Below are 25,337 nucleotides of genomic sequence, written 5' to 3' on the forward strand. Positions count from 1 at the left end.
CACTACCGTATTGACAGCTCTGAATAGAACTATGTTGGGCTAGTGTCAAACTACACCAATCGATGCATAAGGCACTCTGGTGATCTCAAGTCTAAGGATCACATGCACCACCATTCGTTAGAGGATTTATTCTATAGACACAGGGGTTACCATCTATATGGAATCCTTTGGTGGGTTAGTGTAGTGAACTTGCCTACAGCAAGCACCCATATGTTACACCAGGACGTCAGCCAATAACCTTGACAAGTGAGATCTGTCACTGTCTTTCGACAGGGTCATTCAACACTATGATAGACCTACCGTATTATCTATGCCCTTGGTCAGAATAATATTAGGGCTACGGACATTTCTAGAATGGCCACCATATGTGCTCATAGGGTTCTCACTATCAAGATTTGAAACACTTGATACCCTCCTCACGGTTCTACCATTCTAAGGACATATATCAATACATATAGATATGATTTACACGATTTAGAATAAATTGCCTTTTATTGATCAACGAACATTATTACAAAGAGTCAATTCTACAATAATTGATTGGCTCTAGGGCACCTACTCTAACAATTAATTCATTGATTGACCATTTGTCCTTATGTGTGTTGTATGAGATTTTGAATGGCTCGTACTATTGTGGGAGGGTGTTCAGGATATAGTGCACCAGGAAGAATTCAGACATCTCAACCTTGAGTTTCTTAAGTTGAGTCGCAATGTCCCTCATATTCATGATGGGCTCATGCACATTTTTCATGTTGGTGAGTCTACTGGATGAAAACTTCATGACTAGGGTGCTTGCTAATGCCTTATCTGAAGTGATGAATTGATCATCAATGGCTTTCAGCAAATCCCAGATTTTTTCATGCTGATCGATAGAACCATGTATACCAGCATAAATTTTAGTCTTAGTGAACATCACGTTGAGGTGATTAGATCGCTCCCATTGTTCATAAAGCATGATGTCCACTGGAGTGCTGGTATTAGTGATAGTTGGTGGTTTGTCTTTCCTAATAGCATAGTCAATATCCATCCATCCTAAATGGAGGAGAATTCTCTCCTTCCATACCTTATAGTTATCACCTTTCAGTTTAGGGATATTGCAACGAATATCAGAGAAATTAGTAGATTGTGAAGCTGCATTAATTAAAATTACTTATGTCAAAAATTTGAGGTCTAATTAAATAAATTTCATGTTTTACCAATGCAAAACATGTAAGAATTGAATCCAATGACATAAAATTTACCTGTGGGCTTAAATTTTAATTTAAGTAGATTCATGTATAGCTTATGATAGAATCATCAAATTATGTTCTTAATTCATAATTAATAGGTATATTATGAGAGTAATTTGATATTTTATCCTAGAGGTGAATTTGGGACTGGGCCCAAAAAACCGGTCCTAGGAGGCCTGTTCCCAAACTTGGACCATGCCCATGGAGGAGGGCTCGGGCCTTGATTTGGTCCCTCCTCCAAGGCTCAGACCTGGGATCGGTCCCAGGCTAGGGCCTAAACCCCTTTTCCTTTTTTCCAAAAGCCCCTTAGATAATATCCCAAAACCCCTTATAAATTTTGAAATTGACAAAAAAATTGAGGGTTAAATTGATATTTTAAATTAAAAAAATTAAAATGATTACACATGACCGTTGGTAGCCAACGGTCGTGGTGGGGGGAAGGTTTTTTTTTTTCATTCCACACCCCCCCTCCCCCCCCCAAAAAAAAAAAAAACCTACACTATAAATTAATCCCAAACCTCCATTTTTTTTCACCAACTCTCAATCTCTCTTGTTTGTACACCAATTCTCATTCATATTCATATTCTCTTCAATTCGATTCAATTTATATTTATATTATTCAATTTCATCTCTTATTCATATTGTTATTCAATTTTTTTTCATTTTAATTATTTATTATTTTATCATGAATTCATAATGGATTCCCAAAATTATGCATTCGGAGGATCATCCTCAAATGAGTTTTATGTTCCATCCACCAAAGATATGGAAGAGTTCGATCCATTTTCACTATTTCTAGAGGCAGCAACTACAATTCAACAACCACAATCGATTGGGATTGGGTGCAACCAAACACAAGCAAGCTGTGACTCCACGGCTCGACCATGACCGTCAAAGAGGGTCGTGTTCGGGGTATGACAATACTTCACCAAATCAAAACGGGCAAAGCCAAATGGGGAGGGGGAAGAAACATGTGGGGTATGTAATTTCTGTACAACCATTATTGGCATTGAGAACGAGACTTCGACGATGTGGCAAAACTTGGAGAAGAAGCACCCCAAATTAATGCAGTTGTTCGGTTCATCTTTAACCGGACTCGATAAGCAAATTCAAACTCAAATTAATTTTAATCCACAATCCTCAACTCTGTCAACATGGCAATGCAATGCACTCCAAGCACGAGAGGAAATAGCAAGATACATAGTTGCTACGAACTCTCCCATTTCTTTATCTAAAAATCCTTATTTTATTCACATGATTAAAAATATATTTTGTCCAGCATATACCCCTGTTAGTAGAGGTACAAGTAGAAGGGACATACTAAAACTTTATAACAAAATAAATGTTAAACTTAAAAACAAATTTCAAAATTTTAGGAATATATCTGTTGCACTTACTTCAGACATATGAGATTGTGGATCAAAAACAAATTTTTTAATTGTCACAATACATTACTTAGATCATAGTTGGGGTTTACAATAAAAATTGATAGGTTTTAAACCATTATATACTGCACATAATGCTGACACTATTTATTTTACAATTATTGAAGTTTTGCAAGATTATGTATTAACTGATAGAGTTGTAGCACTAACGCTAGATAATGCAGCTGCTAACACCGCGACTATCTCTTTATTTGAAAAGAGATTAGATCCGTGTGGTGAAGACAAATTTTTTCACTAGAGATGTGCTTGCCACATCATCAATTTGATTATTAAAGCAGGTCTAGAAGCTATAATTTCAAAGGTTGAGAGGGTGCGCGTGGCTATCAGATTCATTGTCGGTGGTAGCAACAAAAGATGGCAGGAATACATTAAATATTGTAAGCAAGAGGACCTACTGGTTCGACCTTTGAAGTTATGTATGGACATGCCTATCCTTTGGAACTCCACCTACTTGATATTGGAAAAAACTTTGCCAACCGCAAGATAAATTACAAATTTCGTCAATCGGAGAATTATTCGGAGGAAGTTGTTAGCTATGATGATTGGACGGTTTGCAAACTTTTTGTTCATTTATTAAAGTTTTTTATGATTCCACTAATACATTAAGTGGTATTTATTATCCTACTACTAATTTAGTGTTAGATATTTTACTTCAAATTTCTAAAACTTTTGCTAAATATAGATATAATGATGTCTTAATGGAAATTGTTTCAAACATGGAAAAAATTACTAGAAATATTGGTTAGACATTCCATTCTTATATGGATTAGGCCTTGTTGTAGATCCTAGGTTTAAATTACACGTAGTTAATTGTATAATTACTGAGATAGGCCAGCATTTAGGACATGATTATACGTCTTATTTGATTAACTTTAGGCAAAAATTGGGAATCCTTTTTCCTTTATATCAGAGCAGGTACAATGGAAGTGGAATGTCGAGTAGAGACGACCAGTAGGACCCTGATAAAGACATCTATCAAGGATCAAGCATGTGGACCAAATGAGTTGAATCGCTATTTACAAATGGACATGTCCTACATGACAAAGAAGGAGAAACGTGAGATGAATGTGCTTCAATGGTGGAACCAACATCAAAGTCAATTCCCAATTGTAGCCCAAATGACACGTGACATTTTATTTGTGCTGGTTTCGACAATTGCATCCGAGTTAGCATTCTCAAGAGTGACCGGATTGTTGAAGACAGAAGATGCTCTTTAACCAATGAGATGATTGAAGTGATAACGTGTTTATGGGATTGGACTTATGTAGAGAAAAGACTACAGCAACACCCTGAAGATCTCGAACTGCTCGAACTCTTCAGGAACACAGATTTGAACGATGTAAATATTGTTGACGATGTAAATGAATCATTTAATAAAAATAAATTTATTTAATTGTTTATTATTGAAGTGTGATTGTGTGAATATTATATATATGTTAAAATTAATTAATATTATCTCTTTAAAGTTTAAATTTAAAATACCATATATTTATAAATAATTATTAATTATAATTAACCATTAATTAATTAATTAATTTTTAAAATTAATTAAAAATTTACTAATCTCCTCCTAAAAATTACATAAACCCCCTACATAATTTTATTTGGCCCCTTAAATATAAAAAACGTTTGGGGGGGGGGGGGGGGGGTTGTTGGGGGATTTTCTAGGCCCATACGACTGGTCCTATGGGCCTAGGACCAATCATAGGGACCGATCCGGGCTTGAAAAATGCCTGGGACCGATCCCAAGACCATATATGATTGGTCCCAATCGGGCCTATACTCAGGTCCGGTTGGGACCGGTCCCTGCCCAGGTCCCTAGTTAGTAAATACGGGTACGGCAAAAAAACGGTACGGGAATTTTACGGGTATGATACGGCAAATGGTGAAAAATACGTTTGTAAAAATTCGGTCATAAAATTCGGATATGGAAAAAATACGATTCGGATATATACGGGTTTAATACGACACATTGTCAATAATACGTTTTGAAAAATACGGCAATAGCAATCTTGGTTTTAGCACTTTTCAAAACATCCCCATTTAAATAATCCATTGTGGTCGACCCTACAATTTATTTTCCTTTTAATTTAAAGTATATTTGAACAATAACTAAGACTAGTATTTTTATCCTTAATTTTATAGCTACGCATACAAAGTTTGGATTCCAATTAGTATAGTTGTTTTATTTTCTGAATTTAATTGGACAGTACATTCAAAGGTCAAATAATAATAGTGTTATGAAATCTAAAAACATGACAAAGTGCACATGGGTTTACAATTTGCAGTTGGCGTTGGTTGTAAACTGATGGTTTGTTGCTTTTTTCTTCTTCTTTAAGTATCTGCCAATTCCAAATCCAAGCCCGACAATATTATTTTTATGAATTCATGCTTTTCTTTTGCAGTTTTGCCTTTACCTTTTGCTTTCATAGATGATCTTTAGTCTTTTCATTTTGACCCATACAACACAAAACAACAGAACTAAATGAAATATTATGTTAAAACAGATACCAAATATAACTCTCACAAGCATTTCATCAAACATGTTTCAAACAAATCTATCAATCCACCAACATAACAAATCCATCAATCCACCAGCCCCTATTACTACTACTCACACACCAACACAAACACAAACAAATCACCAACATACAAGATTCAAAGAGAGTTAAAAAGAGAAGAGAAGAAGTGTGTAGCTTGAGGCTTGAAGAGTTGAAGTCTTGGACTTAAAGCTTGGAGAAGAGAGTTAAAATTTAAAAAGAGAAGAGAAGAAGAGATCAAGACTCAGAGTCAAGAGATGAAGAAAAAAGAGTTGAATTGTTGAAGATTTGAAGAAGAGATGAAGACTGTGGAAGAGAGAACCGAGAAAGAGGAGAAGGAGATTTTTTTTAATTTTAGTCAAACCCCACCAAAACGACGTCGTTTTGCCTTATCATATAATTATTTTTTTGTCTGCAAAAATTCGGCAAAAATTCGGCAATAATTCGGGTATAATTCGCGAATTATACGGATATGGTATATAATTCGCGAATTATACGGCAGTCCTAATAAAATACGTGAATTCGTATTTTATACGGGAATTATACGGCTAGCCGTATAATTCGCGTATAAAACGCGAATTTACTAACTAGGCCCAGGTCTATTCTATCCTAATCTTTATGATAAAACTATCAAATTATGTTCCTTCTCCTAATTCCTATGGGTAAATTAAGAAATATAATTTGATATTCTACCCTAATTAATTATATAAATATAACAAAAAATCCCGCGGGATAAAATTTATTATATTAGGTATAATTAATTGCAATTAATATCTATAATTCTTTAGGTGATCCTAAATAATCATAATATATAATTTTATTTAACTAAAGATGTTGTGGCTAATCACTAATTAATTAAAATTATATGGATCACAAGACATTATAAATTTATATTTATCACAGCTAAAGCAATAACTAGACATTATAATCACTAGAAGATAACTTAAGTTATAGTTATCACAGCTAAAGCAATAACAACTCATGAAAGAACCATAGGGAACAAGAGGAATAAAAATAGTGAGTTAAGGGTTAGTAAGTATCAGAAAACTTGGGTATCTTCTATCGGGGTGATAGACTTACATTTTGACAATGGCACAAGCTGAAGCGCCTTTCTGGGTGAACCCTTTGCCCTTTCCCTGGCTGTTGCCTCTGTCACTCAAGATAAGGTCAGGTGATCCCTTTCTGTCTCCTTCTCAATTAAGTCAATAAGCCCCTTCTTTTTGGTTCACACACACACACACACACACACACACACATAATATGTATGGGTATGTATAAGTATACCTATGTGTGCTCGTGTGTGTTAGAGGAGGAGAAAGAAAGGTCTTGAATGTTTTTCTAGTGTAGGAGATGCAATAATTATCGTTGTTTGGTTCCTGGGAAAACTATGAGAAATTTTCTAATGAAGGAAAAAAGGTGGTGCGACCGTTGGTTGGAAGGCATGGCTGGTGGTGGTCATCTGTTGGAAGGCACGGTTGCTGGTGGTCATTGTTTGGAAGGCACATCTAGTGGTGGTTGTTGTTTGGAAGGTGCGGTTTTTGGTGGTCGTCTGTTGGCCAAAATTGGAAATTTTGGTTTTGAAATTTTTATTTTTATTTTTAGTGTATTATTTAAGTAATTTGGCTCACATGCCACATGGCAGTTATGTGGTATGCCACATGTTGTGCCACGTCAATGTGTACATGTACTTGGCTGAAATGGGATAGTGCTACCACTATATATATATTGTGTGTGTGATTTTTCCTTCAAGCTCAGGGAATTGCGAGGTTATAGCTCAATCCAGAACTAGCTTGACTCAACCGATTGTTCGACCCACTATAAGCTCATCGAGTTGTAGCTTGACCTAGCACAAGCTAGTCACGATCAATCCTTACACTTGTTCAGCCAATTCATAGATAACTTTAGATCTTGGGTATCTCGGAAAGGATCAAATCGACAACAATCTTTGTGCAATCACAATGCTCAATTGCAAGAATATCGGAGTTGCATTTCAAACTTAATTGTAATCCCTTTATTTTTCCTCTTTCCTTTGTATAAAATCTGTATATAAACCCCCTCCAACGATGGGAAAGGGGTTAGAAAATTATTCTAGGATTGTTATTGTAACCTCTCATAGCAAATACAAAAACAGTGGACATAGGCTCAAGAGTATAACTCGCCAAACCACTTTAAAAACTTTCTTGTCATTCTCTTTACTGCATTTTTTGTTTATTCATTGTTGGTTACCTGTAATCATACACACATCAGTTTTGATCCTATCAAGGTCGATCAGATCGCTCTAATTGGTGTAATTTTGCATCAACACACACACACACACACACACACACACACACACATGTAGTTATAGTTATGTTTTCAATCTCTGTATTTTGGATTGGTTGGGTTAAAGGTTTAGGAATTCTCATTTTTAAAGGTATGATTGCATTAGCTAATCCCCAATCCTCCGGTAAACTTATTTGGTCCTAATTTATTGTTTAGGAACTGTTATGTTTGATCTTATTAAATTAGTTTGAAATAACACTGTGTGGCCTTTTTGGTCATGATTAATGGCTCTAGTTTCAAAGGTAGATTGCATTACTTTGTATTGGATCCTATAAACGGCTGCTATAGGGATGGTTCCTGGTTTTAAGTCATAATTAAACGTTTTAATATTTAAAGTTAAAACATCTGGTATATTTTGGTAATCTAAGCAGACTGTGAAATCAAGATAACAATTGAAATAAATTGGTCCATTGGATAGGTTGGATTCTATTGTTCCTAATAGAGAATCTCTATATCTTAGCCATCTACAATCTCTTAAACAGGCAAAGATGGCAGTGTACATGCCTTCAATGCTTAGAGTTTTGATTCCTATTTGGACTAATCCTATATGAAGATAGTTATAACTCTTTTTGTATTTTTCAACCATTTCCTTAGATAATAATTGAGTTATTTGAGTTGAATTGTTTACCTTAAGAGTCTTTTCTTCTGTTTTAATTATGTATTTTGATTTGTTTAAAAGGTTTACTCTATTGAGACTTGATAGTTTTCCTTCTTTGTAAACATCTGTTACAGAAATTTTGGGAATGTTCCAGTTATCAAAATGTTTTTTTAAATTTTAAGGTCTTATGACCTATTTTTCATTTTGTGTACAAGCGTGACTTGTTTCAATTATCTTGTCATTTTGATTTATACAAATCTCTTCTTGATGAACAATCTGTTCATCTCTAGTATTTGAACTGGAAGTAGACATTGATCTAGAAAAGTTTTCCATTTTGTTTATCACCTATTTCTTTCCATACAGTGGTTGATCTAAGGGACTTACAACGGTTACATCCTATAGCCCTACACAACCCAAAAAGACTCGGTACTCAAAATAATTAATAAACAAAATTTTAACAATCCTAAATCCCTGTCTCCTCCCTGGCTTTGATACCAAGAGGGATCATAGGATCGTTGCACACAAAGAGGAGATATGCAAAGATTAAACAAAAACTTAAATAAACATTAACTTATATAATCTTACAACTTAATAAGATAACGGCGGCAGAGCTGCATTGAAATCGTATTAAGTGAGATTAATTCTTAACTAGGTAACAGTGATAGTGCCACACTGGAACCAGATTAAGTGATGAACAAAAATTTAAAGAAACAAAGAACACAAATAAAAACTTGAATAAACATTAAAATCAAACATGATGAATGATAAATGATTGTAGAGAATAATTAAAGAACGGAAAGATTAAACATTAAAAGATTATTGAAAGATTTAAGGAATTTGAACTTACAATAAAAGCTTTCTTTTTGGAGAGCTTTGAGAGGTTACATGAAAAGAGAGTGAGGGAGGAGAAAGTTTGAGAATTGGCTTTCTAAAAGCTTGATTTACAATGAACGAGTCCTCCAATTTATAGAAATCTTATCTTACTATAGCATCACATGAATACTATTAAGAGAATATTTTTTAATACTTTTTTTAGAGCATCAAATGTCTCTTTCTGTAGGGAATCTCTGACTCTTCATTTTTATGCCAAATATTCTCTAATTTGGATGTCGGTTCTTTGGCCATTCTTCTTTTTTGAGAGAAGAGGTAATTTTGAACAGTTTGGAATAACTTAGATGATCCCATAACAGTCATCTTCATTGCTTTGGGCGAGATTCACTGAGGCATTGGAGCTTCGGTTAGATTCTTCTTCTTCTTCTTCATCTTCATCTTCATCTTCATCTTCATCTTGGAGCTGTGAAAGAATAGTCTTGAGGTGGTCTTTAAGTTCTTGTTTTATTTTGGCTCCTGCTAAGGATACTGATGCCACAATCCTTTTCTGTAAAAAAATTGGTGATTTCAAGGGTAATTGCCTGAGTTGGATGAGGTAAATTTGAGAGACAAAGTTGAATTTTTTCTTTGGACACATGGGATGCATCATATTTATTCCACAACTTGACTTTAAATTTCCGGATCAAAGTAGGGAGATTGCTAATATTTTGGACAATTTCATATTCCCATTGTAAAATCCACGAGAGGTGGAATTTTGCTGAGAAATGAAGTGATGGAGGGAAATTTGAATCTGCTTTGGAAACTTTGAATTTGAGCTTGGACTCATTGAATCCTTCATGGACAGTTGCGGGTAGGATTTCAGGAATTAATCCAAAATGATCCCACCGTTGGGAAAACCAATTGGGAAATTTGAATAAAATGTTTCTTTTGAAATAAATCATCCACGAGTGCCTGTGATGACTATTTTGGAGAAAGAGTGATTTGTTCCAGGCCCTTTGATAGTCCCAGTAATTATATCCAGGCGGGTCAAAATTTTAGGAAATTTTTTTGAATTGGTTTGGGTTGGATCCCCAATCAGAAGGACTAAGGATTCTCATGATATGAAGGGTTGAATGAGTGATAAATCCTGGTTGGTTTTTGTCTTCATAGTGTTTAAACTCACAGGAGTCAGAATCAACAAGAATAAATTCATAAAATTTTTGAGTTTTCCTTAAATCTTCAGGAAAAAAATGAAAACCTTTTGGAAAAATTTGTTGAACTAATTGTTTAGGGTTTTCAAAATCATATCCTTATTCAAAAACCAAATGATTTGAAGAAATTCCTTTTTGAATATATTTTTGTCCTAGTTTAAGCTAGGGCTTTTAATTAGAGATGGCAATGGGCCCGAGATTTTTGGGTACCCGGCCCGAAAAGGGTGGGCTTTACCCGTGGGCTTGGGCCTGGGCTAGGGCCTGGGCTTGATTTTAAGGCCCGACCACAGGTACGGGCCGGGCATGGGTATATCTTCAGTCCCGGCCCAGCCCGGCCCGCAAGTTTTAGTATTAATTTTACTAATATACCCTTATACTATATATTTAATTATAGTATTATCCTAAGTATATATAACTATTTTTCCCAAACCCTAACCTCAATTCTCAATTTTCTCATCCCATTCCCTAAACTCTCTCCACCTGCTGCCCTTCCTAACAGCTAACATATCTCTCTCTCCGTTTGCTGTTCTGCAACTGCATCTCTGTCGCTGTCGCCGCCACCTGCTTAGATAGGTAAGACTCTTGACTCTTTCTTTTTTTTTTTTAATCATTGTTCCTCTAAACTTTTGGATGAGCATTAAAATAAAAAATAATATATTAATTTGGGACCCAGGAGCCATCAGATGTGGCTTCTGTAGAGTTTGACTGCTTTTATTTATATATAAATTGGTGGAAGAGAAAGTACTTTTTTCAAGGTAGTATCCCAGTGTGGCTGCATTTTGTAATGAATCTGTTGTGTATTTTGCTATTTTAAGCTCAAAGAATGGACGGTTTTGATTACATTATGTTTACTATTGTGTGCATCTGATGTGAATAATAAAGAAGAAGCAAATTCTGTGTAACTCTGAGTAACTAAGAAGTCGTTCCATTTTGCTCTTCTGAGGTTTACAAGGAATTAAAATACGCTTCAAATATTTATCATTGCTGATATTTTGTTTGATATCTTGTACACTTTGTACTTTGCATTAAATGAGCTTAAAGTTACTCAATTTCTTTATATTTCTCAAGTTTTAGCTCTTTTGTTAACTTGAAGTTATATTTCCCCAAATTTTCACTTGAATTTCTTGTTGAATGTTAGACTCTTTAGTTGGTGGTCAATAATATGAACAAACATCTAATTAACAGACTCGCCAATTTCATCTTTGATTGATGTTTTTCACAAATCATCCTTTCTTTCTTCAGTTTCTCCCATGGTTTCAGCGTGTAAGACCTCCTTTAACTTTTGTTGATTCTTTTGCTGAATTACTTTGATTCTCAGATTAATAATTTCAGTCTTTAATTTTATCTTGTCGTGAATTTCGTCGCTTACAATTATTAACGAAATAAATCGGATTCTGTTTTGTGTTTGAATTTGAATTCCTTGGTTTTCTTTTTATTCTTTTCAGCAGTTCAATCTTAGATGAAGAATTTGTTGCTTCTTGGTGCAATTTCATATGTGCTGTTGGCTAAACATATTATTTGACTTTATAAATTCCATGTTATTGATTATTAAAATTGTCCATACTTTAAATATTGCAATTGGGACATTGTAGGCCATGCAATTCATAAAGTCTAAAGCTAACCACCTTACTGATAAATTTATTTTTTAACAAATTAATATGACATATCATCTCTTTAATTTTATTTTGTAATGTTATTGATATTCATACTTTTTGTTCATTTTTTTTAGGTTTCAACATGTCAATTCAAGCTTCTTTACTTGGTAAACGAAAAGCTTAGAGGAGGAATGAATCTACCTTCTGACTCATCGAAAAAATTGTCAACTCCAGATCTGATTGGAAGTAATCAAGTCAATCCCCAATTGCTATACGGAGGAAGAAACACATAGAAAATGCCCCCCTTAATGATGTTGACAGTTGCAGCAATACTGTAAGGACAAAATCAGTTGTATGGCATCATTTCAAGAAAGTTAAAGTTGATGGCAAGGATAAGCAGAGTGTAACCATTGTCGTAAACAACTTGCTGGTGGTTCCAAAAACGGGACAAGGCACTTGCATGCACATATTAAAATTTGTCCAAGGGCGAATGTGAGATGTATCACAGAAATTCTGTGATGACCCCGAGAGAGGATTCAGTTCAAAGTCACAAATGACCTTAACTTCTTCGCATCACTTGACCAAGAGTCGTGAGGAAGGACCTAGCAATGATGATTGTTCTACATGAATATCCTTTGAGCATGGTTGATCATTACGGGTTTAGAAATTTTGTAACAACATACAATCGTTGTTTAGTTTGTGAGTAAAACACTATTAAGAAAGACATATTCAAGATGTAGTGAGAAAAAGAGAAGACTATGAAATTGTAAACAAAAACCAGAGTAGGATTGCTATCACTTCGGATTTGTGGACTGCCAGCAATCAAAACAAATATATGACAATCACAGCGTACTTTATCGACAACAACTGGGTCTTACAAGTCGACTCATAAGTATTATCTTTTAAGGTTTTATCATTCTTATTTTTTAATACAATTTTTGTAGCTATATTAATAATATTTTTTATGTATAATTAATGTTGTAGATTTTATACGTACTGCCCACATACTAGAGATGTGCTTGCTGCGGCTTGTGGACTGCTTTTAAGTGGATATTTATAGAAAGTTGTCGACATTGACGCTGATAACTGCTCCACCAATGATGCAGTTGTTGAAGATATCTTGAACGAACTTCCAAGTGCCTCACTTATGCTATGTGGTTCATTGTTTCATATCATTGTTGTGCGCATATTCTGATCTGATTGTTCAAGATGGATTATCGGTGATTGGACAAGCAATTGCAAGAATCCGTGAGAGTGTTGCTTATTGTTCAGGCTCTCCTAAAAGAGAGCAAAAATTTGTTGAAGCAGCACGTCAAGAAGGCATTGAAAGTACAAAGAAGTTGGCTCTTGACTGTGAGACTCGCTGGAACTCAACTTATTTAATGCTTGAAACTGCTTTCATTTACAAAGATGTGTTTTTTCGTTTAAAGCTTCGTGAGCCACAATATAGATGTTTGCCAACTGAGGAGGAATGGGAGTTGGCCGAACAAGTTTGTTCAAAGTTGAAAATATTTTATGTTGCCACAAACTTGTTCTCTGGAACAAAATATCTGACATCTAATAATTATTTCCCAAAAATTTGTGAAATTAGAATTGCATTGTCTAACTGGCTTAGATGTGGGAATGATTTGATAAGGAATATGGCAACAAAAATGCTTGAAAAATTTAACAAGTATTGGGATGTGATTCACGGTATCTTGGGGGTAGCGAGTCTTTTAGATCCTAGATACAAAATGAAATCATTAGATTATTTTTTTCCTCGGATCTATGGAGTTGATGGTAAATATCATATTATGAGAATTCAAGGATTATTATCAGATTTATTTAATCAGTACCAATCTAAGCAAGGAAGTAGTCAACCTCCTCCCAATGCAACACCTTCTTTTCAGGCTAATATTCCTTGTAGTGAGGACGATGGGTCCGTTAGTGACTTTGACATGTACATTGCCCAAGAATCAAATGTTGTTGAAGGAAAGTCAGAACTGGATTTTTATTTAGAGGAGAAACTTTTGCCTGGCACTCCTAACTTTGACATATTAGTTTGGTGGAAGGCAACTGGGCCTAAATATCCAATCCTCTCTTCTATTGCTCGAGACATCCTTGCTATTCCTGTCTCCACAGTCGCTTCTGAGTCTATATTTAGCACGGGTGGGAAGGTAGTAAGCCCACATCGCAACAAACTTAATTCAGATACATTAGAAGCATTGATGTGTGCTCAAAATTGGTTATGGGCGGACATAAAATGTGATTATATCGAAATTTGATTTCTTTAACATATTTGTCTAATTGTCTTTAATATATATTTTTTATTTCTTTAACTTATTTGTCTTATTATCTTTAATGTATATTTTGCGTTCTTATTAGGTCAACAATCATGCTTGACATTTTTTGATGACACTGATGAGGAAGAACAGGAATTATGATGACAAAGAATAGGTATGGAATTGGTTAGATATTTAGTATTTCATGTGTTAATGCTTCTTATGTATTTTATAATTGCAGAAATGTGGACTTACCCGACTGGAGCTTGCAAAACTTAAGGAGACAACAACTTAGAAATTTGTGATAGAGTTTAATGTTTTGTATTTGTTCAGATTTTACTGTCTCAATTTGGTTGTTGCTCTTATGATTATGTTATACTCTAAAAATGGATGAATGCACTTTGTTGAATGTTATTTATATATTTGGTAAGTATTCAAAAATAAATTAATATTTAAAAACTATTTGTAAAATTTAAAATATAAAAATAATTTGAAATTTATTAACATTTTAAAAATTGACATTATAAAAAAAAGCGGGCTTGGGCCGGGCCTGTGGGTATAAAAAGCCCGTCAGGCCGGGCCTGGCCTTTGCCTATCATACCCGTGGTGGGCTCGGGCTAGGCTTGGGCCTGGGCTAAGGGGTACCCAGTCCCGGCCTGGCCCATTGCCATCACTACTTTTAATGGTGTAGCTGCAGGAACAAGTTCTTTGTTTTTTGAAAGAGCAATTTGAGTTGCCTTTTGTAGTTTACTTAATGAAATTTTTTCACATTGGGAAAACTCTTGGGAGCTTTTTGGAAGAGTTTGAGGATCTTGAAATTTCAAAATTTCATTTTTTGGTAAATTTGGTGTCAGCCCAATCATGGTTAAGGCTGTTTCTGGACTTTGCTGAAAAGAGTTGATCCAATTATGGATTTGCTCTGTATTTGTTGGGCTCTGAGAAGAGCTTGTTGAGGCTACGCCTTTTCCTTTTGATTGTTGGGCCTTTTCTTGGGCTTCTTCTTCACAAGCTAGTTCATACCATGATTTGGTGTTTGTGGGCTTTTGGGTATAAAAAGCCTTTGATTGTTTTTGAGTTATCAGAGGGTTGGTCTTTTTGGGTGGCATGATGGTTACCTCCCCCTGGTGAGGAAGTCAAGCAGGGAATTAGCTTCTCTTTTGATATATTCAATGTCAAAATCAAATACATATAAAATTGCTTGCTATCTTGAAAAAATTTGTTTTGATGCAATATTTTGAACATCCTTTTGTAAAACATGTTTAGCAGTTTGGCAATCAATGCGAAGTAGAAATTTTTGATTGAGTAAATCACTTTGAAATTTAGAAATGCATAAGACAATGGATAAAATTTCTTTTTTGATAGTGGAGTATTTTTGTTGAGTTTCATTCCAAAATTTGGAAGTATATTGGACAACTTGTTATTTGTTATCTTTTTCTTGTTTGAGAATACCTCCATATCCCAAATCTTAGACATCTGTTTCTACAATTTCGAAGGCTAATGGGTCTGCTAAATGTAAACATGGCAAATGGGTAATTTGGGCTTTAATCTGGTGGATTATATTGTTGTGTTGACTTGTCCATGGTTTTGGATTCTTCTTTAACCTTTCATGTAAAGGTTTGCAAATTTGACTAAGTTTAGGATAAAAATCCATTACATAATTAAGACTTCCTAAGAATCTTTGTAACTGAGTTTTATCAGTGATGACATCAGAAATTTTTTTGCCAAATTCAATGGATCCTTGAATAGGTATGATTGTACCATTGTAGATTATTTGACCTAAAAATCGGATCCTTGTTTGGAAACGGTTTATTTTTGTTTTTGATACAACTAAACCATTTGTTTTGACAATGTGAATAAATGTTTTTAAATGTTTAAAGTGTTGATCTATACCAGATGAAAATATAAAAACATCATCTATATAGACAATAAGAAATTGAGAGTAAGAATTGAATATTTCATTCATTATTCTTTGGAATTTTGATGGGGCATTTTTTAACCTAAAGGGCATTACATTCCATTCATATTAACCAAATGGTACAGTAAACGCGGTTTTATACCTATCTTCTGGTTTAATTTGGATTTGCCAAAATCCAGATTTCATGTCAAATTTGGAAAAGATTTTTGAATTGGATAGTTTTTTAATAAATCTTTTTTGTTTGGGATTGGGCATCTTATCCATCTTAAGGCTGTATTAAGAGGTTTATAATTTATGACAAGTCTTGGAACTCCTCTTTAAAGTTCAGCATTTTTCTGAACATAGAAGGCCGTGTAACTCCAAGGAGAATTGCTTTTCCTAATTAATTTTTTTTTTTTTTTTTGTAGAAGATCATTGATTTCTTTTTTACAATGTTCTTCAAATTCTTTATACATTTGTATTCGTCTGGCTTTTGTAGGTATTTCTTTTTCATCAAAATTTTTTTCATAAGGCAGACTGACCATATGTTTTTTCCTTTCCCAAAAAGCATTAGGTAGGTCAGAGCAGATTTGAGTTTCAATAGTTTTTTGTATTTGTTTTATCTTTGAGTGGATATTATTTTGTTGAAGTTGAGATTTGATTCTTTTAGTTTTAACTTCTTCTTGGAGGAAGTGTATATGTTTTTTTTTGTTTAGGATGAGGTGATTAATTTCTTTCTTTGACGTTGAGTATTCTTGGAGAATATTAAGGTTTTTTTGGAGTTTGGTGACAAGAACTTCACCCATTATTTTTGTGGATATCCCTGAGTCATCAACACTAAATTGTTGTATTAAATTAATGAAGGGTGTTCCTAATATTATACTTCTTCTCAAATTTTTTACTAATAAAAAGGAGGTTTTAAACAAATGTTTTGATTACAAACTTTAACATCTAATAATTTGTAATTGATAAAAAGGGTTGAGCCATTGGCTGACTTAGCAGATTCTAGTGTTTTTTCATAGTATTTTGTAGGAACTAATCCTTCTTGGATACAATTGAAGCCTGCCCCAGTATCAAATAGAGCAATTGTTTTTAGGATAAATTCATCATTGATTAAGAGTTTTATCTGAATATGCCATTTTGATTAGTGGTGGGATAATCCGGTTAACCGAACCGGATTAGGAAAACCGAAAACCAAACCGGTTATTCGGTTTAGAGAAAATGCAAACAAAAAACCGGACCAATTTCGGTTATAAACCGGTTGTAAACCGAACCGAATATCCAGTTCGGTTAACCGATTTTCAAATTAACCCCTAAAATTCTTCAATGTTTAATTTAAGTCCCTAAATTCAAATATTTATTATTTTATGTATAATTCCATGCTATTTTTCTCTTTTATTTTGGTATTATTGTTGTATTCTTTGTATGAAAAATACATTAAATTACTTATTTACAGATATTGAATCCAAAATATGAAATAAAAACATAAAGAATTCAATTACACATTACTCAATAGTCAATATTCATTAATAAACTCAAATACATAACATAAATTTAATTTGGCAATGTTAAACTGAACATCACATAAAATTACAAATTAAAAAAACTTAACATAACATAAATCATCTTCATCCCACAATGTTGGTGTTAGTGGAGTCTCTTGATTCCGCACTCCCCAGATTAGTTAATGGCACAAGAAAAAGATTATCATCTGCAATTAACAACTATAAATATTAATAAATGAAAATAATAAAACATATGAAATATTATTATCACTGCTGTTAAAGAATGTAGTTTTCTCCAAGCAATTCCCATATTCTTATCCCATATTCATAATGCAATTCATACGGAGTATATATGCATCATCATTGGGAGCTTGCTATCATTGCCGTAGTGACTAGTGACATATTAAGGAAATACTGTAACAAAGAAGGCTATCTCTTAATTGTTAAATCTTTATTCATTCATCAGTATCTCATAGGATAGCCATTAGTCTCACTAGAAAGTAGAGATATTTTCTAAATGAATGATAGTCCAAGTCTCATTCACGAAGAGTTCCAATAGAGCAACCAAGAAACCTTTGATGCAAGCAATTGAATAGCAAATACTGCCTAAATAAATCTAATGACAATGAATTGAAAAAACTCTATAAGATGAAGCAATGATTAAAATAGAGCACAGGCCAACAAAGCAAGGAGAGTGTATTAACAATTGAGGCATCTAATAATAGAGAGGTGAAATAAATTAAGCATATGTTGTGATAACTTTAATGTATAATTCAATACACACTACTCAATAGTCAATACTCATTAATAAACTTATAGTTAGCAACTCTCCAAAAATTTAAAATAAATAAAAACAACATATGCTGTGATAACTTTAATGATAATATACCTCATATATTGGAAATTTGGAATATTCTTCAATCATCAAGATGAGTCAGACTACTTTCCACTCCCGAAGAGAAAACCTCTACACAAAGTTGGACAAAAAAGTTAGCTAAAATCATAAATAATGATGAAAAATATATAATTATAATTGAAAGTTAACAAAAAATGTCACCTGACTCAATTTTAGATAATTCCTCCAAGCTTTCCTCAATGTTCAATGGTCCACGCGTATTCCTAATCCAATCCTGTGTACATATAAGAGCCTCTACCATCTTAGTAGTAAGGGAGCTACAAAATGGATCTAATACACTACCCCCTGTACTAAAAGCCGATTCAGATGCAACCGTTGAAATAGGCATAGCCCACACATCTCGTGCTATCATAGAGAGAACAACATATTTTGTTGAATTAGTCTTCCACCAATTCAAGATATCAAAAGTTTTGTCGTTGTAATCCTCACAATCGTCCGCTAAATACTTATCCAATTCCGTTTTATGCTGAACAGCTTTCTTTGTAGCCTTTTTCTAATTATACATAACCCTCATGAAGTTCTCATTATCAACATTTGCATCATGCACATCAATGTCAATTGAAACTTGAGATTTCTCACTTGACTGCTTATTGTCATCCACCATAAGCAAACTATATTGCTCAAATAAAGACAACAAAGCTTTCTTCACTTTTCTCATCAACTTGTCAGCTACAACAACATCATAGGCCTTATTAACTACCTAGTCCACATATTCCAATTTTTGCTTAGGATCCATTACCTCTGCAATGAATAACATAATGTTGATATTATCAACATTTGACCAATACTTATCAAATTTCACTTTCATCCGTGTAGCCATATTATGTAAGCCAAGATCAGGACTTTTACACTATGTTGAAATCTTCAACCCAATGCCGAAAATCTCATACATTTGCTAGTAACATAAAGAGACCCGAAGACACATAGAGTAGCATCGTAAAATACTTTCAAGAAAGGTAACAAATAGTGAGCATACTCCTAATCAGTACTCATAGGCAAACCTCGTGACCTATCACCACTAGTAAGCTCATCTGCATACTTACTATCTTCCAATGCCAACAACTCAAAATCTTTTTGAAATTTTAATGTCGCTTCCAACATCAAGTATGTAGAGTTCCATCGGGTTTCTACATCAAGAACCAAATGACTTTTACTTGCAATTTTTTCTTTCTCCACACACACCTTAAATCTCTGTAACCTTGCTGGAGAAGACCTTACATACCTCACTGCTGTATGGATTCTAAATATGGAGTCATCCATTTCCTTTAACCCCTCTTTCACAATTAAACTCAAAATATGTGCACAACATCTCATGTGTAGAAAATCACCCCTTCCAACTTGCTAGTCTAGTCTTCAAATAGCTTACACCAACATCATTAGAACTAGCATTGTCTATTGTGGTTGTGAATACCTTATAAATACCCCAATCACGCAAACACCTCTCAACTATCTTGCCAATCATTATACCTTTATGACTAGTGATTGGACAAAAATTTAAAATTCTTTTCTATAGCTGCCAATGATCATCAATGAAATGCGCAGTAAGGCACATATAATTAAGGTTTTGAATGCTTGTCCGTGTATCAGTCGTCAGAAAAACTCTGTGCGAAAACTTATTGAAAAACTTCTTCAATTTTTCGCACTCTCCAATATATATTTTGAAGCAATCTTTAGTCACGGTTCTCTGGCAAGGTACTTGAAACCTAGGTTGTGTCACATTCATCACGTTGCGGAACCCTTCACGCTCCACAAAACTAAAAGGTACCTCATCAATAATGATCATTTTTGCTATAGCCTTTCTAATCAGATCTGGATCATATTTCCATAACACTAATGAAGATTGTGCGGAGAGAGCAATGCCGCCTGAGAGATCACGTAATCCTTGTTGAAAAATTAGGGTCTTCTGTCTTTTGTCTGTCACATTTGGAGGATACTTTTTGCATCTATTTAAGTGGTTACGTAGACAGCCTGTACCACTCTTACTTGGACATGCTAGAACACTCCCACAGTAACTACATGTCGCAGTCAAATCATCCTTATGCTCACAATCACTCTTAACAAAGTGATCCCACACTTGAGAACTATTCTTCCTAGAACTTGTTTCCCTTGCACGTTTGGGAGCTAAAGGTGCTGGTGGTGCCATGGAATTTGGAATTGGAGTTGGAGTCATACTTGTCGGTGTCTCACGAGTATTGTCCGCAGCCGATGACATCTACAATTCCATCAAATAAAAATATGCATTAAGTAAATAAGACATCCATATAAATCATATTCTTTTATTTATTGACAATAACTAAAAATAAAAGAGAAAATTTAGGGTATGTAAGGAATAGATGTGAAATGTATGCAAGGAAGGAAGTCCCTATACATGGATTTGTCATGATAACAATTGAGTTGAATTGGCAAAAAAAAAAAAAAAATTCCAACAAATTGCAACACCACAGAACTTGAGATGTAAATTCATGCATGTGGATATCAAGGTCTGCATGCAAATCAATGTGAAAACCCGCAGAAAATACAATAACGTTTAAACAGAAAAACAGGAGAAAATACAATTCTGTTTTCTGACTCACAACACCAATCTCAGGTTATTTAGGTAGATAATACTATATCTGCTGCAACCTCCTCTATTTACCTGTTAGATGGTTGAAGGTATTTAACACATTTCATCAAACATCTGGGGAACACTGGAGATTAAATTAAGCATACATCCAACATACATGAAAGCTAAGTCCATCAAATTTAAAATTGAAGTATTGGATCCTAAGATGTGTGCAAGGCCAAGCACAAGGCACCGCATGGAATAGGATTTTATTAAATATTTAGTTTATATATAATATATGTTGTGAATCAAGTTGGCAATATGAGGTGGCAAAGTTTGTTTTAGTTAGTTAGTAAGTTAGTTGTTTTATAAAAGTTAGTTAAGCAGTTAGTTTATAACAGAATGTATATATAGCTTTGTAATAGAACATAAAAGTTAAGTTGAATTTGATATTCATTTTCCAGAATACACCTTCACGAGTTTTTCTCTTCTCTCATCCTTCATCTTCAATTCTTTTTCCCCAAATTTAACATGGTATCAGAGCAAAATTGGGGCTAGAATTTCTCTGAGAAAATAGCTGGAAAATTCGAATCACTCAGTGCTCTCATCCTTTGGCACTTCTTCTTCTATCATTTCTGAAGATTATTCCTCAGCTCTTTTCTTTTAATCTCTCAAGAGATAGCTTTCTGCTCATTCTTAAATTCAATCGAAGAATCAGAATTTCGTACCTAGCTTAATTGAAGATGGTAGCTACTGGCAACAATGCATCTTCTGCAACTCAGCAACCTGAATCCTCTCTAACTATTGATTTTAACCATCCTCTCTACCTGCATCCTTCGGATACACCAGGTGCAGTACTCGTTTCTTTTCAATTAAGTGGAATTGACAATTATTCTTCATGGAGTAGGTCTATGAAAATTGCTTTGTTAGCAAACAATAAGATTGGATTTATTGATGGCACTTGCACAAAGAACACAGTTTCTGCTAGTTTGCATAATCAATGGGATAGATGTAATGCCATAGTCCTCTCCTGGCTCATGAATTCAGTAACAAAAGAACTCTTAAATGGAATTGTCTATGCGTCAAGTGCACATCTAGTATGGAAGGATTTACAAGAAAGATTTGATAAAGTAAATGGCTCCAGAATTTTTCAATTATGTAGGGAGATAGTCACTCTAGTGCAAGGGACTTATTCGATTTCCACATATTTCTCCAAACTAAAATTGCTATGGGATTAGTATTCGTCCATAATTCAACTTCCATGTGAATGTTCCATGTCAAAAACATATGTTGATCACATGCAGAATCAGAAACTTCTTCAGTTTTTAATGGGATTGAATGAAACCTATTTACATGCTAGAAGTCAAATATTGATGAAGAATCCTCTGCCATCTGTGAATCAAGCTTACTCCATGCTTGTTATTGAAGAAAGCCAAAGGAGCCTTATAAGTGCTATCCCAACTAAATCATCTTCACTTGAGCCAACTGTGCTTTACTCATCTTCGAATTCCAGTCAACAGTCATCAAAGTCAAAGAAAAATTGGAACATAATTTGTTAAATTGCAATGTGAGAGGTCATAAGAAAGACAATTGCTACAGACTAATTGGTTATCCTACAGATTTTAAATTTACAAAGAAGAAGAATTTTAATCAATCTTTTGCCAGCAATGTCACTTCTGTTTTACAGCCAGATCCTATTTCCTCTTCTATTGAAAATCAAACTACTCCAGTTTTATCCAAAGAGCAGTATGCTGAGATACTGAAGTTACTTCATAAAGAACCTTCCATGACACCATCAATGATGCCAATGTCAACATGGCAGGTATCCACTCTTACTTTTCATCACTACATCATGGAAATTATTGGATCCTTGATACAGGTGCTAGTCACCATATGATAGCATCTTTGAACAAGCTAACAGATTTGATGGTGTCTACCTCTCCTTCTTCAGTCAGGCTACCTAATGGACATCACTCAATGGTTTCTCATATTGGTTCTTATGTGATTGGTCCTAATCAAAGACTAAATAATGTCTTATTTGTGCCTGATTTCGAATTCAACCTAATCTCTATAGCAAAGCTGACCAGAGACCTAAAATGTTTTGTTTCATTTTATCCTGATTTCTGCATATTTCAGGACCTCTCCAATGGCAAAGTACTGGGGATTGGTAAAGAAGCTGAAGGACTTTACTTCTTCATGCCTTGTCATGTTCCAGCAGCTCATCATTCTGTTTTGAATAAATCATTGGGTACTTCTTGTTCAGTTTCTGTAAATCTTTGGCATAAGCGCTTTGGACATGTACCTCATGTCAAACTGAAATATTTTCCTGGAATAAATTCTGTTGTTTCTGGTGATAATATACACTGTGATATTTGTCCATTTGCAAAACATGTTAGACACCCCCTTCCTCTCAGCACTAGCAGATCATCTGCTTGTTTTCATCTCTTACACATGGATGTTTGGGGCCCTTATCACACCCCCACACATGATCAGCATAAGTTCTTCCTTACCATAGTGGATGATCATTCTCGCATCACTTGGGTTTATCTCATGAAACACAAACATGAGGTCATTATACATATTAAGAATTTTCTTACTCTTATCAGAAATCAGTTCTCAGCTTGTATTAAGCACATTCGAACTGATAATGGCCTTGAGTTCCTCAACTCCCAGTGTGCAGCTTTATTCACCTCTCTTGGCATTGTACATCAAAGAACCTGTATCCACACTCCACAACAGAATAGAGTAGTAGAAAGGAAGCACAGGCATCTTCTCACAGTCGCTAGAGCTTTAAGAGTTCAGGCCTTCATTCCCATTCAATATTGGGGGGATTGCATTCTTACTGCTTGCTATCTGATCAATAGATTTCCTACCGATATTCTTCATGGTAGATCACCTTATGAGATCTTGTATGGTTCCCCTCCATCTATTGGACATTTCAAAGTATTTGGCTATCTTGCCTATGCTTCTAATGTGGCTTCTAGAGATAAATTTGGATTCAAAACTATGCCTGCAGTTTTCATAGGGTACTCTTCTGTTCACAAGGGATACAAGTTACTCAATCTGGAAACCTTTAATTTCTTTGTCAATCGTGATGTTCAGTTCATTGAGGATTTTTTTCCTTTTCAACACAAGAATGCTTCACATGTTCCTGTCTTTCCAGCTGATCCATTCCTTACTACTTCCCTTGATACTCTGCCTCAATCCTTTCCATCAACTCCCGCATCATCAGACACTTTACATCCACCTTCATCTAATAACCATACATCTCCTTCAAACTCACCTGCTCCTCTTTCAGTTCCTGTTTCTATTGATGTCAGAAGATCTCAAAGGCATCATAAGCCTCCTATTTGGCTTCAAGATTATATCACTCCTTCTGCACATTATTCCATCTCCAAGTATGTTTGCTATTCCCATCTTTCACCTCCATATCAATGTTTCTTGTCTTCCATGTCTCAAATTCCAGAGCCCACATCCTTTCATGAAGCTTCTCAAGACCCCAATTGGGTTGCTGCTATGAAAACAGAAATAGAAGCTTTGGAGGCCAACCAAACTTGGACTCTAGTATCCCTTCCACTTGGGAAACACCCTATAGATTGCAAATGGGTTTACAAAGTCAAGTATAACTCAGATGGCAGTCTAGAGAAGTACAAAGCCAGGCTTGTGGCTAAAGGTTATAACCAGCAAGCCGGCATTGATTACACAAAGACTTTTTCCCCAGTTGCTAAAATGGTCACTGTAAGATCAGTTTTAGCTTTGGCCTCCATTCATGATTGGCCTCTCTTTCAAATGGATGTGTTTAATACCTTTTTACAGGGTGATTTATATGAGGAAGTCTACATGTCTATGCCTCCAGGATTTGGCAATCAGGGGGAGAATCACATGGTTTGCCGATTGCTCAAATCCTTATATGGATTAAAGCAGGCCAGTAGACAATGGAACCTCAAACTCACTGATGCCTTGATCAAAAGTGGTTATTCACAGAGTAAACATGACTACTCCTTATTCACCAAACGAGAAGGCAGCAACATTGTTATCTTACTTGTCTACGTAGATGACATTTTGATCACCGGCAGTAGCTTGAAAATGGTTGATCAGTTAAAGGGAATTCTTCAAAACAATTTCAAAATAAAAGACCTTGGTCACCTGAGATATTTTCTTGGCATAGAAGTGGCCAGATCTTCTGAAGGCATTACATTAAATCAGAGAAAGTATGCTTTTGAACTCATTTCAGAGGCTGGGTTGTCTGGTGCAAAGCCTGCAGATACTCCCCTTGAGCAGAATTTAAAACTCACATCATATGAGTTTGATCAGAAATTTAATCTAGAAGTTAAAGATGCGTTATTAGAAGACCCTAGCATTTTCAGAAGAATGATTGGCAGGTTACTATATTTAACTATGACCAGGCCAGATATTGCATTTGCTGTTCAGACACTAAGCCAGCATATGCAATCTCCTAAGGAGTCACA

The 25,337-nt window shown here is 34.7% G+C and overlaps 1 protein-coding gene across 1 annotated transcript; it reads left to right on the forward strand.

Moving 5' to 3' along the window:
- Nucleotides 1-6,655: 6,655 nt before the first annotated feature.
- Nucleotides 6,656-14,306, forward strand: LOC116139856 (zinc finger BED domain-containing protein RICESLEEPER 1-like). Its single transcript, XM_031425495.1, has 3 exons — nucleotides 6,656-6,743; nucleotides 12,960-13,906; nucleotides 14,253-14,306. The coding sequence occupies exons 1-3, from the start codon at nucleotides 6,656-6,658 to the stop codon at nucleotides 14,304-14,306; spliced, it is 1,089 nt and encodes a 362-aa protein (XP_031281355.1).
- Nucleotides 14,307-25,337: the final 11,031 nt, after the last annotated feature.

Source organism: Pistacia vera, unplaced genomic scaffold, assembly GCF_008641045.1.
Source record: "Pistacia vera cultivar Batoury unplaced genomic scaffold, PisVer_v2 Contig36, whole genome shotgun sequence".
Classification (NCBI taxonomy): Eukaryota; Viridiplantae; Streptophyta; class Magnoliopsida; order Sapindales; family Anacardiaceae; genus Pistacia; species Pistacia vera.

What these genes read in the sequence shown, in the direction of transcription:
- LOC116139856 (XM_031425495.1), top strand. Translation starts at nt 6,656, where the DNA reads ATGGCTGGTGGTGGTCATCTGTTGGAAGGCACGGTTGCTGGTGGTCAT. An exon ending in TGGTGGTTGTTGTTTGGAAG is followed by an intron (nt 6,744 to 12,959) that starts GTGCGGTTTTTG and finishes TGATTGTTCAAG; the next exon opens with ATGGATTATCGGTGATTGGA. An exon ending in TATTTAGCACGGGTGGGAAG is followed by an intron (nt 13,907 to 14,252) that starts GTAGTAAGCCCA and finishes TTATAATTGCAG; the next exon opens with AAATGTGGACTTACCCGACT.